Genomic DNA, 18,929 nt, shown 5'->3' with positions numbered 1-18,929 from the left:
ACAACTGTTTTATGGCTATTTCCAGACATTGTAAAGTAATATTTGAATGAAAGTTGTACATACTTATCAATACATTTCCTTTTTGCTTGACAAGATATGTCTGTTAAATACTCCTTACATTAACATGTATTCAGGACTTTTTCTAAATACTAATTTAAAAAAATTGTACTAACATATTATAATATAATATAATTTAATATAATATTACAGTAATATTGTCCTATCAAAGCTTGCAAATCATATGGAAAACTTTCTCTGCGTAGGTGAGGGTTTTAGGGGTAGTACAAAAGAGCAAGTTTACTTTTTAGAAAAAAGCTGTGTACACATCATCTCTCCTCTTGTTTGCTTGAGTTTAAAATCCAACCATTGCTACCTTGCCTACACTCAGTTGGGAGGCAGCATGAGGAGAACTGTGGTGCACGTTACCCTCCTTGGGTTGTTTTGTTTGGTTACAACGCTACCAAACAAGGTAAGAGGCTGAACACCTGGCCACACTTTAGGATAAAGGTTTAGTTTTATTATTTTAATCTGTTTGTTTTTTATTTAACAAATTATTTGGTTTTCTCATATAGTATCCTTACATTTGAGGAGTTGGAGCCCTGGACCTAATCATTAATGAAGCTCTGGTGCTCAGGATCCCTTACTGTTGCTTCTGATCATTGTTTAATACATTTGTTTGGTGTTTGTCTGCATGTATTTAGGATCTCACTAACAAAAAGGAATTTAAAGTTACATGTAGTTGGTTGGAGTCTGAATTAAAGATAAATTATAGGCATGAAATCACATCCAAGGTGTGAGTTGTTTAGCTTTACATGCAATTTGCAAAAAGTCAGTATCTATGGACTTATCCTCTGTGAAATGCATATACATCAGAATACGGATTTAGATCAATGTGGAATTTGACTTTAAATTTCAAAAACCATGCATGGTTTGTGTTTGCGTGGTCTTTGTGTCTTGTGATTTATAAACTTGCAAATTCTTGCTTAATACATTTTTATTTAAAAATGACAACATTTTAGGGTCTTTGTAGATGATGTTTGGAAAATATCTGAATTTTATTGCAAAAACAGATTCTCTCATTCTAACAATTGGAGTCAATGCAAAAATGATTTTTTGACAGCCGTTTGGAAATGTGCTTTAAACCCTAACAGCTGCTGTCTTGCACACAGTTGACTGGTTTAGTCAGTTAGTGAAACTACATGAAACATTTCCATTTGCCAATTAGCTCAGTGTTGTAGAGCATGTTCCATCATGACTTATTGAATGATTTGTTAACTTAACAGAAATTGTGAGTTCAAGCCTCAACTGCACATTAGAATGCAATCTTTTTATAATCTTTATATACTCTGCTTGTTGCTCAGAATTGACAAATTTTGCCTAAAATTTCCAGGCCGTGACATTGCAGTTCATCCAACTCAGATCCTTTGAATCAAACACCTCCCCCCGTCACTTCATAATTTATCTCCTCCCCCGAGGCAATATCTTCCGTAAAAACATGGAGTTACACTGCTATGCGGATGACACTCAGCTCTACCTCACTACCACCATTCCTTACAAACTGCATCACAGAAGTTAAATCCTGGTTAAATCATAATCTCCTGAAACTAAAAACAGAGGTTCTCCTCATTGGTACAAAGTCAACACTCTCCAAATCCAATAGCTTCTCTATCCAAATGAATTGTAGTTAACCACTTTAGCTGAAACACATCTCCAATGTTCACCCAGGATGACTGGGACATCTACAGCTTTCACATCAACTCCACAGTCACTGGACGCTATGCCACCACAGTCATCAAAAGCCGTGTGGCTAATCGCATGAATGAGTCCAAAGAGATAGAGTTTCATGTTCGCATCCCAAAAAACGCCTTCATCAGTAAATTCCGAATGTGAGTAAAGTGGACAAAACAAGTCATGAAAACACATTTGTTGAAAATAGAAACCCTTTAAACATACTGAAACTAATTGAGAGTGCATGTAATGACTTTTAATTTTCTTAAACCCTCAGGTTCATAGATGGCCAAGTGTATGATGGCACAGTTAAAGCAAAGGAGCAAGCTCAGAGGCAGTACACTGAGGCTGTCTCCAGGGGGGAAAGCGCGGGGCTTGTCAGGTATACCTATAGACTGTTGAAGAACTTCTGCTGCATGACAAATTTAGAAAACAGCTTCTTTCCTGTGTTTTTTATTGTCTTCTAGTTCTGTTGGGAGGACTTTGGAGGAGTTTAAGACTTCAGTGACTGTGGCTGCTCACAAAAAGGTCACATTTGAACTCACATATGAGGAGCTGATGACACGCACTCTCGGCAAGTATGAGCTACTAATCCATGCACGACCCATGCAGCCGGTCCAAGACTTCAAGGTATTGTTTTCATCTGCTTTTACTTCCTTTGGGTGTTCTTCCTAAAATACAAGGTTCCATTGAGTTGTTTTTGTCTCTTTACCAGGTAGATGTGCACATTCACGAAAAAGCCGGCATCAGTTTTATCGATGTGAAGGGAGGATTAAGCACCAAAGCCCTGGCCAATGCCATCACTAAAACACATGCAGATAAACAGGTACGAAACTATAGTTAGAAATTGCAACTGTGCCAAATGAAGTTTGAAAACAACTCAAATTTGACTGGTTTCAAAAATACATCTCAGTTTCTTCATCCTTATTGTTACACTGATTGTTTTTTATATATTTGCCCATTTTACCATGAAGGTTTTGCATCTTTGATGTTCACCAATAGTACCAAGTGTCAGCAAAATGATGCACCTTTACTGCATCATTTCAGAACCGACACTAGTGCAACGAGCCTGCAAATGTCTTTGTTATTGTGAAAACTTTTTTTAGTTAGTTGAAATAATAAAAGGTAAATTATATTAATTCATGCTTCATGCCTGTTTGGAGTTGAAAATGTCTAAAAAAGTTATTGTCATTCAACACTTTAAGAATTAGGGCTGACAATAAATTCTCCTGACTTTTTCATCCAAAATCCTTACTTTGCTAATTTAAATTAAGATATGAATGCCTACTGTGGCAAAAAAGTTTGGGATGCCAGCTTTCACATTTATATTATCAGTAATTGCATAATTAACTGTTAAGAATTATATTACAAGCTGCAGTAACAAGAGCTTAAAAACAAAAAAAAAACAGGCATGTCTCACAGTCAGATATCTAATTAATGACTTTGTTGTTTTATCAAGTACAAGTCAGAGTATTATGTCAACCAATCAAGTTCCTCTGATTCAAGCAATCTGCTTGCCTTGGTGCTTGACACTATTGGCAATTTAATGCATTGAAACACCTGAAGTGTGTGCTACTACTTTCGATTTTCCCACCATTTTCCATGTTTCAAAGTGATCTTCTATGGAAGTTGTGGTTAGAGTTTTTTGGGTTTTGAAGGAGCCAGAGGGTCAAAGGTAGCCTCTTCCCAAGCTTGACTACCCAGAAACAAACAACTAAATTTTAAGACCTAAAGCAGAAAAACTCATCTGGTTTCCAGGCCTGGGTGCATTTTTATCCGACAGAAGACCAACAAAAAACCTGTGACAGCTGTGGAGAACAGGGCCTGAATGGAGATCTGGTCATTGTTTATGATGTCAACAGGATCTCATCATTGGGTGACTTAAAGGTATTACATAATTTAATCGTTTTATGGTTTTTCAAAAGTGCTCAAATAGTTGTTACAGTTGTTAAATTGTCTTCTTTGAATCCAAAGAGATCTCCAGGCTACTTTGTTCACCACTTTGCTCCATCTGAACTTCCCCGTATGCCAAAAAATGTGGTGTTTGTCATTGATCAAAGTGGCTCAATGCATGGCAAAAAAATACAGCAGGTACAGTATGCAGTGCAAGTTGTGACATAAAAATCATGATTGATACAAAATTAAAAAAAACAAAAAATGCAGTTTTTAACGTACTGTTTAATGGTGTTGTTAAACAGACACGGATAGCATTGATCCACATTTTGAACGACCTGGCTGAAGACGATCACTTTGGTCTCATGACTTTTGATGACAATATTTTTCATTGGAAAAGAGAACTGGTTCAAGCCACTGAGGAAAACGTAAAGAGTGCCAAAAGTTTTGCTCGTAAAATCCAAGACAGAGGATGTAAGAAGACTTTTTAATAACTTCACATTTTCTTCTTTATATTGAGAAGCCTTTTATTCAAAAGTCTGCCAGTAAGTTGATCAGAGCTGTTTCTTACCATTTGTGGCAAAATGGACAATGCAGAAACTAATAAAGCAGGCCAGAGCCGTTTAGAGAGAGAGTTACCACAACAGAAGTTCGAAATAGACTGAAATAGTTCCTGGAAGTTAGTGGCATAACTGGGATTTTAGGTAATTTGTCATCAATAACTGCATTGATTTACAATATTTATACAGTACACCATCATATCAGAATCAGAAAAGTTTATTTTTCCGAGTATAGTTTTAAAAAAACAGCACTGGGAAATTGACTTGGTAGTCCGTAATGCACACATATACAGTACACCGTCCTGTGTTAATTAATTCATCTATTATTATTATTATTATTATTATTATTATTATTATTATTATTATTATTATTATTATTATTATTATTATAATAATAATAATAATAATAATAATAATATCCAATATGATTATTTATTATTTCAACATTGTACCGTTCAAAAGTACCTGTCTACTCCACAACTCCTCACTTTCAAGAACTACTGTGCAACTCCATGAACCGCCATTGCTGTTAAAAAATTAAAATAAAAAACAAAACAAAAAACTGTCCCATTGGTGTGAACGGAGATGATGCAACTCTCTCTCTAAACTGTTCTGCCCCTGGCCATCAGAGTGTGACAAGGTTAGTTAAGGCAATGTTTACACTACAGTGTATGTTATGCTTGCACTTCATTATATCTCTTTTAAAAACATATATTTAATATGTATACACAGATTAATTATTTAAAAAGATGTTGATATGTACACTTTATAATTGCAAATTGATATCAGGTATGTGTAGCATTTGAAATATTTGGTAAAACATATGCAGTTGAGTAATCTTAGGAGAATATATATATATATATATATATATACACACAACATGATAAAACCATTGCATGTATTTGTGTTATCCAGTCCCTAAATGTGTTAGTAACTCAGATTCTCATCAGTTCAAACTGTCTGTAAAAACCTTTTAAAAAAATTTCAATAATTGTATGTAATAATTTTTTTTTTGGTTCTTGCATTTCAGCCACAGACATTAACAAAGCAGTGCTGGAGGGAACAAAAATGTTGAATGCACATCATAAAGAAAGCTCAGCATCAATCCTCATACTTCTCACGGATGGAGATCCAACCTCAGGTTATTTAACGACTCACAGATACATGCATGATTAAAACATTCTTACTTATCAAAAACTGAATTTTGAAGCAAACAAACAAATATCCCTGATGTGTAATAATCTCCTGCTTTCTCCTGACCTGCAACTAGGAGGGAAATACCTTGATCATGGGTGGGGCTCCTGGAGCATTTAAGATACGCCCAGCACATTATCTTGTTGTCAGTAAATAACAAAAATCAATTGAAATGGCCGGTGTGGCGTACTGGGATTGCCTCGTACTGAGATTGTATATGCGCATGCGCACTACCGAAAAATGAATTTTTGCTACTTCCGCTGTGCTTTTTGTTACTTTCACTATGCTGAGATTATTCATTCAATTTCATAGTTAATGTTCAAACTTTATGTTATTTGACTATTCAAAACAGATGCTGATTAATAAGAACATACAGTACTTTACAATAATGAGCTGTATTCACATACATTAGCATTCTGATCATGACAATCATATTTTTTAAGCATTTTTATTAATTAGTACAGCAATCTCTGTATGACAAGATTATTAGATTATTATAGAAAGATAGATAGATATTGTGTATTAAGAAGTGTAATAATGTATTTTGAATATTTCAACAAGTTGTTTGTCAGTGAAGTGCATTTTGTGCCAATCATACTGAGATTGCTGTACAGGATTTGTCATACAGAGATTGCTGTACAGGATTTGTCATACAGAGATTGCTGTACTGGTTTAAAATATATGATTGTCATGATCAGATTGCTAATTTATATGATACATCTTATTATTGTAAAATATGTTCTTATTAATCAGCATCTATTTTGAATCGTCAAATAACATTAAGTTTGAACATCGAAAACAGTGTAATTTCCGAGTGTGGGGACAAGGAAAGCACTGCTCAGTTTTAAGTCTTCCGACGGAAAGGATACACAACAGCGCCCTGTGGTAGAATCCAATGCGGGTCCACCTATGGACAGTTGAACCGCTTCGGTGAGAAGCTTCCTGAGCGAGAAGAGGTGTAAGAATGCCCATGTATTCTCCGCCCACTGCAGCAGGCGGGACTATCTGTCGCGAATGGATAGATTTTCATCAGCCAATCAGGTTCGCCGAATGAGAAAGGACGTCTGAGATTTGACACGGAGGCATACTGTATATCCCATAGTGAGACATCAAACTAATGGTATGAAAGAACTAAATATGCCAAATTTAAATACTTTGACTAAAATGTTGAGCGTTGGACTAGGATTCAATCAACAGCATTACTTCATACACAAATACAGTTGTATTCAGCAGAAAAAAGCGGTTTCGAGTTTTTGTTACTCTTTAAGTTTAAACTACTTTTCTTTATATAGGGGTGACTAATCCGGAACGAATCCAGTCAAATGTGAGAAAAGCCATCGCAGACAAGTTCCCTCTCTACTGTCTGGGTTTTGGTTTTGATGTAAACTTCAACTTCCTTGAGAAGATGTCTCTGCAGAACAATGGGGTGGCACGGAGGATTTATGAGGACTCTGATGCTGATTTACAGCTTAAGGTATTGATCGGTCACAGTACTTCACTGTAATGATACATTTTTTTTGGCGAGGAGAATCTTATGTCTCTTGTCCAAACTGTAAATAAACAGGGTTTCTATGAGGAGGTGGCCAATCCTCTGTTGCTGGATGTGGCAATGACTTATTCTGGAGCCAGCAATCTGACCCAGACTAACTTCAGCATGTATTATAATGGCTCTGAGATTGTTGTGGCCGGTCAGGTTACTGACAACAACAGTGAGAACTTCGATTCACAAGTTATTGCCATTTCGGTGAGAATCCATCTACTTCAGCCTTGATCAAATGAAATCTTTTTTTTTTTTAACTGTTTTAAAATACACTCTGACTATGACAGGCAAACAAGAGGGTGAGATTTTCTAAAACAAACGCTAGTGTGGAATTCACTGAAGTGGTCTCTGATGACCAAATTCAGAGGGTTTGGGCCTACCTCACAGTGAAACAGCTTCTACAGAAAGAGTGAGTGTGAAAGTCATCTTCTTTATTTCTATAGTTACAGCAGGTCACTGGTTTGTGACCTCTGCTAACAGCAATTAAAGATTAAAGAGTACCTTTAGTGAACTTTAATTGCAAGCTCTTTTAAAGGTCATGTACAATACTATTCAGAAAGATTTAGCTACAGGTACTAAAGATCAGGTTGTCACAAAGCCACGGTCAGCGCTATCTAACCAAAAATTGAACAAATTAATAGTTCCCATTCATTTTCAATCAAAAACCTAATCATTCAATGATAATTAAAACCCTTTTCTAATTTAGCAAACAATTGGCACATAAATACAAGCATTTATATGTTAACATTATAATTTCTCTCTTTTTTTCAAAATAAGATAGCATGATGTAGGGTTGAGAAATTGTGTCTTTTTTTGCATGCAGTCTGTGTGTGCTTTTAATCAGATGAAACATTTGTAGCTGAACAAATCTAATAAGTTGGGGAAAAAACAACAGGTAGAATCATGATTGTAGTACTTTCTACTATCTTTCCTGGAATGTTACCGCAACAATTTGTGTCTCAGGGTTGTTTTATCTGGACCTGAGAAGGAGGCGGTGCAGAAGGAGGCTTTGGAGTTGTCCCTTAAGTACAGCTTTGTGACACCGCTCACATCCATGGTGGTCACCAAGCCGCCAGGAGAGGAAACGGATGTGCTTGATAAACCTAAGGAAGGAAAACCACAGTCAAGTAGGGAAATGGATTTAGCTCCACCTGTTCATCCTGGTCTTGGTCTTTCCGTTTATCCTGGTCATCCTCGTGGTCATCCTGTACGTTATCGTTTGCATCATGATCCTGTTGTTGGTGGTGCTTCACGATCCAAACCAAGTAGGAAAATTGCAGGTCATTTTGTCTTCCTGTTACTGCACTGTTTGCACCTTTTAATAGAAAAACTCAACAAGCTCTTTTACAAAATTAGTTAGTGTTATTATAATTATGATTTTCTCTTATTTGAGGTGTGCAGGTGGAATTTGTATCTATGTGGACAGTAATGTGATGTAGAGGAAACAACGCCATGCAGTTGTGGACTCTTAATTAAGTAAAAAGTGTAGTTATACCAAAACATTTGATCATGTTTTGTCAACTTATAAAATTGAGTCTTATCAAAATCTCCCAATTAAAAAATATCCTTATTTTGAATTTACTTTAACTACATATAATGCATTTAGCTTTACCTGTTGTTCAGTAACTATAATTTGTTGATAAAGAATTGCACTAATAGCTTTGATAATACTAGGAAACATCATATATTTTATATTTTATAACTTGTTTCAAATATGAAACAAATGCATGTGTTATGTAAACAGTGAAACTCTGTATTAACACATTTTGTCTTTGTCTTCTCTTGACAGGAGCGTCTGTTCCAAGTAAGGCTTAGTCTCATCAGCCAAACATTGAGCATCTTCAAACGTCTGTTTACATCCACACACGTACATTTAAAGCAAAAACAGTATATCTTAATTTTTTTTCTGAGAACCATTTCCCAGTATATAGTATATTGTGTTTATGCTAGCACCAAGTGAAGCTCCTTGCACCATACAGTTGTTCGATGTCCACCACGGAGAATCCGCCTCCTCTACCTGCAGCTGCGCTGTCCTTTGTAGCGTCTCTGTCGCTACGCTACTCACTTCCGGGTTCTGTACACTTGCGCAAAAGTTGCTTCTTGCACAGACTTTTCTTACGAAAACAACAAACTTCCGCCAGAACACACACCTCGTCGCCAGTTTATGTCCTCATAACAAGTAATCAGACACGGGAGACCGACTGGTACTGATCGTTGTCTTTAGTTTGTTCACACACACACGGCTGATGACGTCACATGTAACCAAGGGTACGGCGTCTCTGAAGGTCCATTTATAGAAATGCAAACAAATGCTAAACTAAAGCTTTACCGTTTAAATACATAACAATAAGCGCAGCTGTACTTTTGGTTATTATGTTCTTTTTTACAGAAAAATTATTTGTTTTATGTCTGAATTAGTTTTGGATCAAGTTGTTCAAGTTCAAAAGGAGCACTGTAAATATTCTCAAATGTTTGTAGCCAAAATGTGTCATATGTTGTAATAATAATAATAATGATAATAAAAATAATAATTCATCAATTTTATATAGCACTTTTGTATATATTATTATCTAGTGAAAACAATCTATACCTGGTGGATTAAAAGAGAGCTGATATCCCTGCAGGAAATTAAAGAGACAAAGATAATATAATAAAGAGTTAAAGCAAACAAATCCATTTGTATTATTTAATTTCCTTACCCAATGAGAATTGATCAGAAAATTGAGAAGGAATCAAATCGATAAGCAGTATGATAATGGAATCGGAATTGCTAAATTCTTATCAATTCCCATCCTTAATCTTAATGTATTTATTGCATATTTTAACCTTGCTTTGAATGATATGCACCATTCACAAGTCTACATTAATGTTTCCTCACTAAAGACAAATATATGTGACAAGAAAATATCTTGAGGAGGAGTGATAGAGTTATCCTCTTAACATCCACTGTTTGTTTATACAGAGGAATGTAGTGCATATTTAAGGACATTGCTCTATGTTCATGTCTACCTTGTCTGGTTGCACCCTTGACCAAAGGTTTATATAACTTAATTCAGGAAATTGTATGCACTTAAAAGTATCTTTCTTAAGAACAGACCATTTAAAAAAAGAAAAAGCATTCACGAAGAATGCTTTTTTATTTTTTCATAGTACACTCATAGTGCACTTTAATTGCAAGCTTTATCAAAAGATCATAGTATAAAATACTTTTAGCAATGTAAGGTGTGTCAACAATGCTTGTGAAGTAGCCAAGAGTAGTAAGAATCTGACTTCCGGTAGTGCTATTATCAGCGGCATATTGCATCGGTGATGACTCTAAGGTCCTGCCCAAATACCCACACTGCACCCAACGCTCCACTACGAAGTGTGCACTTGTTACAAGTGCACGTAAGGGTTGGAGTGAGCAGGTTACAAGCGTGCAAAAATTGCAGAATTTGGACAATGCGGTTTACGTCATCAACTTGCGCCTTATCTGCGACATCCATTTTTGCAATATTGCTGCTGAAAATGCTACTAAAACTGCATAAAACAACCATTTTGAGTAGAAAAAAGCGCAGGAACAGAAGGAGACGTATACGTCAGACTCTCTCTGGGACGCCAGAGTTTGTTAAAACAGTAATTTAATGCTATGGGCAACTGACTGCAGGGAACCCCATCATCACTCTCTATAGCCGAGCCAGGACAACCTTTAAATATATTTATAAATCGTCTGGTTGCGTTGGTCTGTATGTATGAGAATACCTGTTTAGTATTCAGATTTTAAGGGCTTTTTCTGCCTTTTTGGTTTATACCACAAAGAATTATGGGTAATATGTTTCGCCGAAGTCCCCTTGGAGGCTTCGGCAAAGTGTGGATCAGAGGTGCAAAGGGGGCGGGGCGAAAGACCACTCTGGAGAATTGGAACTCCCTACGCACTCGCATCCATCATCGGGAACCCGGAAATGAGGGACGCGAGGGTGGAAGTGCGAGTATTGGGACAGGGCCAATGTCATAGGATTGTGATTGGCTGAAGTCATAATATTTTCTGATTGGATGAGCTGCTGTGTTATTGGTGAAGTGCCACAAATTTATTATGAAAATATAACAAAATAATGATCATGAAACAAATTCAATAAAACTTAAGAAAGACTAAAACATTTCAGGATTCTTTCAAAAATGATTTGTTGCCTGTGTATTAGTTTCATTATATTCTCTTTTGTTTTTCAGAGCGTATGTCTCTTCCTGCTCTTGATTACGGAGAGCAATTACATGATTTCCTCATTTCAGTGTCGTCTCATGGTATGATACACTGAAGTTATGTCATGTACATCCAAAAGTATAATTCTATCATTTGATTGCTTGGTTACAGAAAACTGACATCAGAGTATTTACTACAGGAATCACGGCCATTTAGAAAAGTTGTTTTCCTACAGAGCTATCACTGTCATGACTGTAGGCCTACTACCACAATTCTGGGATGGATCGCAGAGCAAAGACAGCATGACATAATTCAATTCAAGCTTTTGAATTAATCCTTATTTATTTGTTTTTTGATAGTTGTTATTTAGAAAATTGTAAAGGCGAATTAGTCAAAAATCTAAAAATGGCGCTAAGCAGAGACGTTTTCCACTTTGTGGGGGTGCAATGCAAGAGACCGTTTAGTGCCCCCAGTTTGCCAAATTACATGCAGAGATTTCTAATCCATTTAATTAGAAATGGTCCATAACCCGCTGAATAATGAATACCTGTCAATCATTCCTACATCAGAAATACCAGTCACAGCATATAAGGGGTCATATAAGGGGATGAAGGTACTCTACATTTTCCTCAGTTCAGGCAAAGCTTTGGGGCTTTAGTGGCTCATAGAGCTACTATTGATATAGGGAGTTTAAGAATTGATGTATCATGGGCTCATGGCTATTGTAAACACAAATATACATACTATTATATATCATGTTAGTTATTTAGAATAAGTCAAAGTCGAGCAGGTCATATCCACACAATATACATTTGAAAAATTTGATCACAAATCAGTCTGTGATATATATCAAATGAAATATTTAGATGCTGTTGAACTGTGTTTTTTTCAAATGTAATTAAACTCTATGTATTTTTAACTTTTTCTTCTTTTTGTTTTATAGTTGATATGGATCCAGCACCAACATTTGGTATGATAAGACCAACATTACCGACAGATAATCCTCAAGGTAAAAATGTGTCTATTTGCTTCAATTTAATTATTTTTGTGATTCAAACATGTTTCCAACACCCCAATTTTCAATCTGATTATGGAATCAATCTACAGTATTTATCATAACATGCACCATTAAAACATTGACTGTATATAACATGATGGACTTAATAAGATGACAACTGAAATTCTACAGAACATCCAACTTTGTAATTACATTATATTACATTTTGTTAGTTAACTGATCAACATATAAAATGATCAGAGGTGGACAAAGTACTCAACTTTATTACTTGACTGAAAGTACAGATACTCTGTCAAAAGCAACTCCAATACAAGTAAAAGTAAGCTTAGTCAAAATATCACTTAGGTAAAGGTACAGAAGTCATTCTGTACCTTTACAGAATGTCATCATAATGTCATCATAAGTGCAAATAAGAACACACTCATGCACTGTTTTTATTCATACACCAATGCAACAGGTATCCAATAGCGATACAACTGAATAACACTCTGTGGTGTTTTATTACCATAAAAAGTTGGTTTGTGTTAAGAAACCACATCAAACCAATCCACTGTTATTCAAGAAATAAACAAAGGGCTTTTCAATAGCATTCAATAACATCTATCAAATGATTGAAAGAAATATTGGTTAAGAAAATCAGCAGCATTCACTATAAGAACTGCTTCATATTGCCACGAAACTTACTCTGACAAACAAACAATAATTACAAAAAAATATTTCCCTTACTTTTAACAAAAAATAAATAAATTCTAATATTGTAAGGTTCAGTTGGCCTTTTCTTTAACTAACCAAACGTTATCTCGCCACCCTTAAATTGCTGTTTTAATAATACAAATCACTATTTTATTTAAAAAATGGGTCATGGGTGCTCATGTGGAGTATCTACATCTTTCTCATGGTCCATTTATGTGAAGAGATTCACATAACTGCTATACTACATAAATGGAAAAATGAAAATAATTTAAAATTTAAAATTAAATAATAAATAAATAATAGCATTAACAATATTTGTCTTTCAAATGAATTGGAGTCAAACTAATAATAAGAACCCCCCCAAAAAATAATGCTCAAGGAAGGTACATATACTTAATTAAAAATAGTACTTAGTAATTAAAAACATAATCAGAACACTACACGAGTCCCATTTTTTTTTTTAAACTATTGAAGTTTGGTTATTTCATTGTTTTACTTTAATCTTCTTTGTTGTCTGTAGCTTTGATTCTGCACCGGTTTTTGCTAAGAAGTGAGAATCAGTCTCTTCCACTTTGTTTTGACTTCTTTGGTGGCACGCGCCTGAAACTGTTTCACCATCCCACCAGAGGTCAGTAATGCGACCTGGTACATCATATAGATATATAAACGAATGTGTCTTCTTTTTAATCCATCATTTGTTGCATTTTTGTACAATACTTGAAAACTGTTGCTGATGTGCATTTGTCCTCTTTATTAGCAGGCCTATATGTGAATGGTGAGCTTGACTCAAATGTAAAAGGTGGCTTCAACAAGATTGGGATCCACTTTGACAATTCTCACCATGTCGAGGTCGGCCCAAAGTTAATCAGTGTGCGAATAGGACAGACAACGACTCACCACTCTGAACAAGGCATCATCCCAGCTGGAAGGTGACTTTGCATTCTAAAGAGCAAAACACACACAAATGCCAATGTACCAAGTACTGTTTTTAATATAGTTTACAGCAATATGATTTTCTACATGCAAACATTTAAATTCACTAAGGGCCTGTACTACCAAGCTGGATGTGTGTATACGGCAGGCTTCACCTTACCAAAAATTATCCATCAGATCCCGTGATGACTTCATAACTTCATTTATATATATATATATATATATATATATATATATATATATATATATATATATATATATATATATATACTGTATATATATATTGGGACTGTAATGGATGCAGAGTCCGCTTGGCCAATTAAATTCAAAGCTCAGATTTTACGACCTTGGTGTCACACAAAACACTGCTCTGCATTGTATCATAAATGTAACTTACATACTTACATACTCGTGGTCAGTGATTATGGCTAAAGGGCACCAGGGGTCCTTGGGTAAAGACGGGAGTGTCCGAGCAAATTGCCTGTATGGATAGTGCGGCTGATGTATGCGTTTCTCGGTTATGCAAATTAAAAAGAGAGTTTAAAAAACCTGGGCATGCCTGGGAGTTCTATTTGTGTCCAAGTGTGCAACAATTGTTACGACAGTACCAAAGAAGAAAAAACAACAGAAAATCCCCCTACTTTGCCAAAAACTGAGCGTAGGGTGCTCCATCGCTCCGTAGGGGAGCAAAATTACATCGTGGGGGCCACTACGCTCAACAGCACTGGCGAGAACCCTGTTCAGCCTAAGTTATCGTAGTGACTTTGCCTTTTTTTAAATTAAAAAAATTATGAGATTATCCAGCTTCGGAGTACACCACACACCTTATAAATCCCGGAATGTTTAGCCCTATGTTTAGCCCGGCTCAAAGAGCTAAACATAGGGAATCCTTAATTTTCAAAAACTGATCCAGAATCGATATACTCATCCAGATCCCCTCCAAAACTGAATAATTTGTTCCTTATATAATTTTAGATATGTTTTTTAAATTTACATCAAAGTACGTCCATCAGTTTTTGAGTTTGAGTTCAGTTGTTGTACTTTGTTTTGATTTTGCAGCATAAACATGACAATAAATAATAACAATAAAAACAACATTGCATTCTACTCCAAGTAGGCTGTACATCAGTAATTGTTTTCAGCAGGAACCGTGTTCAGCGCTCCTATGCGTGGGAAAAATTATGGCCAATTCGCCAATTTATCTATAAAGGTGATACAAGACAAGTTTCCTTCAAGTTTCAAGACAAGATATACTTTATTTATCCGAGTGGGAAATTGCTTTTTTTTTTTTTTTTTACATTTGCTCAAGAATATTGAATGAAAAGAACAAACACTAAAACATAGAAAAGGAAAAAAAACAGGCATAATTAACTGAAAGACTGTTAATTAAATATGGATTAAATACAAGTGCACACCTTCAGGAAAAATGTACAATGTACAAATGTGCAAACATACCAACAAAATACAGATAAATACACATATAGTACAGTATTTCTATGACTTCTTTGACCTGCATCAAGACAAAACACCATTTTTATTTTTATTTTTCTTAGTATAACAGTGATCAGAAGAGACAAAGAAATAGATGTTGCAGCCGGGGACATGCGGCTGGTCATCATAGTTCATGGACAGACGGGTAAAGAACTCCTGTGGCCTGTTTTAAGACAGCAGCCTTCAGACAACTTCGGTGAAGGAATATTAGGTGAGTGGGAGAAAAAAAAAGCCTGCGTTTGTTTCGAAAAAGGATTCTGAAGTTTAAATACACGTATTTGTAGATTCTAATTTATTTGAAGCAGCATGTCATATGTGTGTATCTAAAATGTCATTTTCTCCATGTTTCTCCAGCTCTGAAGCCTGTAACCTATGAGATAATCCACCAGTCGCCTACTACAAAATTGAGGATTATAGATGAGGAAATTGAAGCTCAGAGGTGTGTTTGTTTTCTTTCCCGAAAGCTTTGTGTGTGTGTGTGTGTGTGTGTGTGTGTGTGTGTGTGTGTGTGTGTGTGTGTGTGTGTGTGTGTGTGTGTGTGCATTTACCGTACCTCCAACAGTTGCTTTTCTTTTTCCAGTGACACTGCTGTTGACTACAGTATTGTCCCCCCTTTCCAAACGAGCTGCTGGTGGCTTCCTAATGAGTTCGCCCTGCTGAGACCTGTGGCAAAATTTACAGTTGAGGAAGTTTAACAAAGAACCCATATGGCCTCATTTATAATGTACACCTTCGTGTCCTCTTCAGAGTAAAAAAATTATAGAATTGAAAAGCAAACTTTGATGTCATTTAACTCGGTAAAAAAGACACTGAAACTCACACGCCTTGACATTGATTTTGTATTTGTGTATTGTCTCTAAATAAAAAAAATTCCAATCTGTGTGTTTCTTCTTTAAAATGTTTTTGTCATCATGTCATATTCTAAGGTCTTAAAAATCAATTATTCCAGTTAGTTTTTGAGTTTGATATACATTTAATTTGATATACTTTGAAAACAAATCATGCTTTTTTTTCTGTCCATCCCACTGTTTCATGGGAGTTGACCTTCTCTCTTTACAAAACACGGCCACTATTCATCATGAATAAATCCAGAAGACAATCAGGTACACAGAAATGATAGTAATTTGCATAAATTAAGCAATAAACCGCCGCCAAGCACTAAATATCTTCTTTTCCAGAAATATGGTAGTTATCTGGGTCAGTGATCCAGATCATGGTACCATGATCATTCACACTTTAAAGGCTTGTAAGAAATTTCTATCCCCATTAGTGACAATACAGTTGGTCAAAAGGTTTGGGAACTCTTGTTTTATTTTTTCATTTTGAAAGATCACAATGAAATGTGCAATCTTGATCCAGTCTGATTTGGAAATTGAATAAAATTTCATAAAGATTAGTCAAACCGACAGACTAAACCTGGCGTGCCAGTCTCTTCCGGAGGCTTTGTGCGTTGAACACGGCGCCGTGCTGACACAAGCCCGGAGTTACGACCACCATGCGGGCATTTTCCAAACCCAGGCAGTTGGAGCAGACTTTAGGTCTGTCCTTAATGGAGATTTTACCCCCACATGGACAGAGGCAAGCTCCAGAGCATCCCGCTCCCTTGGTGAGAGGTGCCTTAGTTTCGATCACCACATGACGCAGTCAGGAGAGTAGGTGGCTTAGCTTGCGCAACCATGAAGCAGCTAGCACAGGTGCTAGCAGGAATACAGGCTAACATGTACTGGACAGTCTCGGACATCTAGACAGCTTTAGATTTCGAGACAGCAGCTATTCGCTGGTGTCCAAAGCTCGGATACCGCAGTACATTAAAGCTGGAACCGGGCTACACACTTTTGTGAGAGCCCAGAGGAAGGACCGAAACTAATTCTGCTTTCTGTCCTCTCGTATCTATTTATTTTTATTTTTTTTTATTTATTCAGTTCATTTCCGACATGGTTGCAATCACAGAAATTCATTTTGACATTCAGAGCAGAATCACATCATTGTTTTTTTTTTTTTTTTTTTGTCCTTTTGCATGCCGGAAAGGGCGACGGAAAAAAGCATTATGCTTATCCAGATCCGTCCCCTGATTTGAACACAGATAATTTTACATCAAACCTCGTTTCTTCCCTTGTCAAACATTCTCATCTTCTGCATAATTTCATCATTAACATTTTTTTTTTTGTCCTTTTTTATGTGATGCGTTCTCGTCTGCAGTCATTGTTCCTGTTGTTACTCCTCCTCACTGTCCTTTTTTTCCGTATCTCCTCGAGCTTTCTTGTCCAGTCGTTGTTTACGTTCCTCCAACTCTCCAAACGAAAAGTTCTTCTTCTTTCGGAGAACCTTCATATCCTCTGAAAGTCGCCTCAGCTTATGATCAGCTTACGATCCATCAGAACGGCACATGCACATACACATACCCACTCTATGATTCGTTACCTGAGAAACTAATCTCAGGCCAGCAAGCAAGAGCCTGTCTTTGCTACGGAGGAGGGGAAGTCATATCAAGTGCCTGGTTTTGTCACTCTTCGCCTGCTCTGCCAATCCAGCGGACTTCCTCAACGCTACACAACTCATTCATTCGGCGTTGGAGCAGCAACCAGTACAGCATCCATAGCACCAGTCTCCACGCTAAAGGCTACGGGACATTGGACATCTTCTGCCTATGAAAGGAGCCGATCTCAGGCCAGCAAACAAGAGCCTCTCTTTTCTACGGAGGAGGGGGAAGTCATATCCTGTGCCTGGTTTCGTCATGCCTTCGCCTGCTCTGTCAATCCAGCGGACTCCCTCCTCAAGGCTACACGACTCATTCATTCGGCATTGGAGCAGCAACCAGTGCAGCATCCATAGCACCATTCTACAGGCTAAAGGCTACAGGACGTTGGACATCTCCTGTCTGTGAAGGTGCCTGAGGCTCAATCTATCCTTATGCTCAAAAAAGCAATGAGTGCTGCGTAAATGCTGGCATTCAGTATGTTAACTCCTCAGAAATGAATTAAATCTATTGGCTCTGTGGCGCCTGGCTCTAATCTTGATCCATGCTGCTTATCTGCTAGCCCGGCATAATATGGTCTTGGGGGGTCTGGCTGACCGCTCTCTTTGCTTCAGGCATTCCATGAGGGCTCATGGAGGGAAAGGGAAGAGTGCTCTTCCCCGCCCTGGGCTTTTCCATGCAGGTGCATGGAAAAGCAAGGAGGACCCCGTCGCCTTGGTTTAGGAAAACCTATTGCGAATTCACCCATAACAGTCCATAATAATCTCATATTGCTCAGCTGCCAGCCGGCTAATGTTTGGGGGGTCTAGCTGACCGCCCTCTTTGCTTCAGGCATTCCATGAGGGCTCATGGAGGGAAAGGGAAGAGTGCTCTTCCCCGCCCTGGGCTTTTCCATGCAGGCGCGTGGAAAAGCAAGGAGGACTCGTGTCCTTGGTTTAGGAGATCCCATAGCAAATTCATATTGCTCTAGCCTGGCATTGTATGGTGTTTTGGGGGTTTCCGCTAACCGCTCTATTTGCTTTCGCCTTTAGCCAGGGCTCAGGGAAGGTCAGAGAGGAGTGCTCTCCCTACCTCCGGTTTTCTACGTAAGCTCATAGAAAGGGCAAGGAGGTCCCGGAACAGACCCATACCTCCAAATATACGATTGCATGCATATTCATGTAAAGCACTCAAAGCCACTACATAAATCCTAATGCACATTTATTTTGACTAAAGCGGTCCTGACT

The 18,929-nt window shown here is 37.1% G+C and overlaps 1 protein-coding gene across 1 annotated transcript; it reads left to right on the top strand.

Annotated features, from left to right (window-relative positions):
• The first annotated feature begins 400 nt into the window (after window positions 1-400).
• LOC114462976 (inter-alpha-trypsin inhibitor heavy chain H3-like) lies at window positions 401-17,878 on the top strand. Its single transcript, XM_028446169.1, has 19 exons — window positions 401-469; window positions 1,726-1,886; window positions 2,006-2,110; window positions 2,196-2,358; window positions 2,444-2,554; window positions 3,487-3,615; window positions 3,703-3,819; window positions 3,927-4,095; window positions 5,212-5,322; window positions 6,668-6,849; window positions 6,940-7,119; window positions 7,203-7,324; window positions 7,879-8,042; window positions 8,705-8,719; window positions 13,564-13,732; window positions 15,290-15,438; window positions 15,582-15,666; window positions 16,746-16,833; window positions 17,759-17,878. The coding sequence occupies exons 1-19, from the start codon at window positions 401-403 to the stop codon at window positions 17,876-17,878; spliced, it is 2,409 nt and encodes an 802-aa protein (XP_028301970.1).
• The last annotated feature ends 1,051 nt before the right edge of the window (window positions 17,879-18,929 follow it).

The sequence above is a fragment of the Gouania willdenowi genome, chromosome 5, assembly GCF_900634775.1.
Source record: "Gouania willdenowi chromosome 5, fGouWil2.1, whole genome shotgun sequence".
Lineage (NCBI taxonomy): Eukaryota > Metazoa > Chordata > Actinopteri > Blenniiformes > Gobiesocidae > Gouania > Gouania willdenowi.
This window is presented reverse-complemented; position numbering and strand designations above follow the sequence as displayed.

Excerpts from the sequence above, each read along its gene's own strand:
- LOC114462976 (XM_028446169.1), top strand. The coding sequence starts at position 401 with ATGAGGAGAACTGTGGTGCACGTTACCCTCCTTGGGTTGTTTTGTTTG. Across the intron at positions 1,887-2,005 it reads TTCATCAGTAAATTCCGAAT|GTTCATAGATGGCCAAGTGT; the intron begins GTGAGTAAAGTG and ends TTAAACCCTCAG. Across the intron at positions 5,323-6,667 it reads GGATGGAGATCCAACCTCAG|GGGTGACTAATCCGGAACGA; the intron begins GTTATTTAACGA and ends TTCTTTATATAG.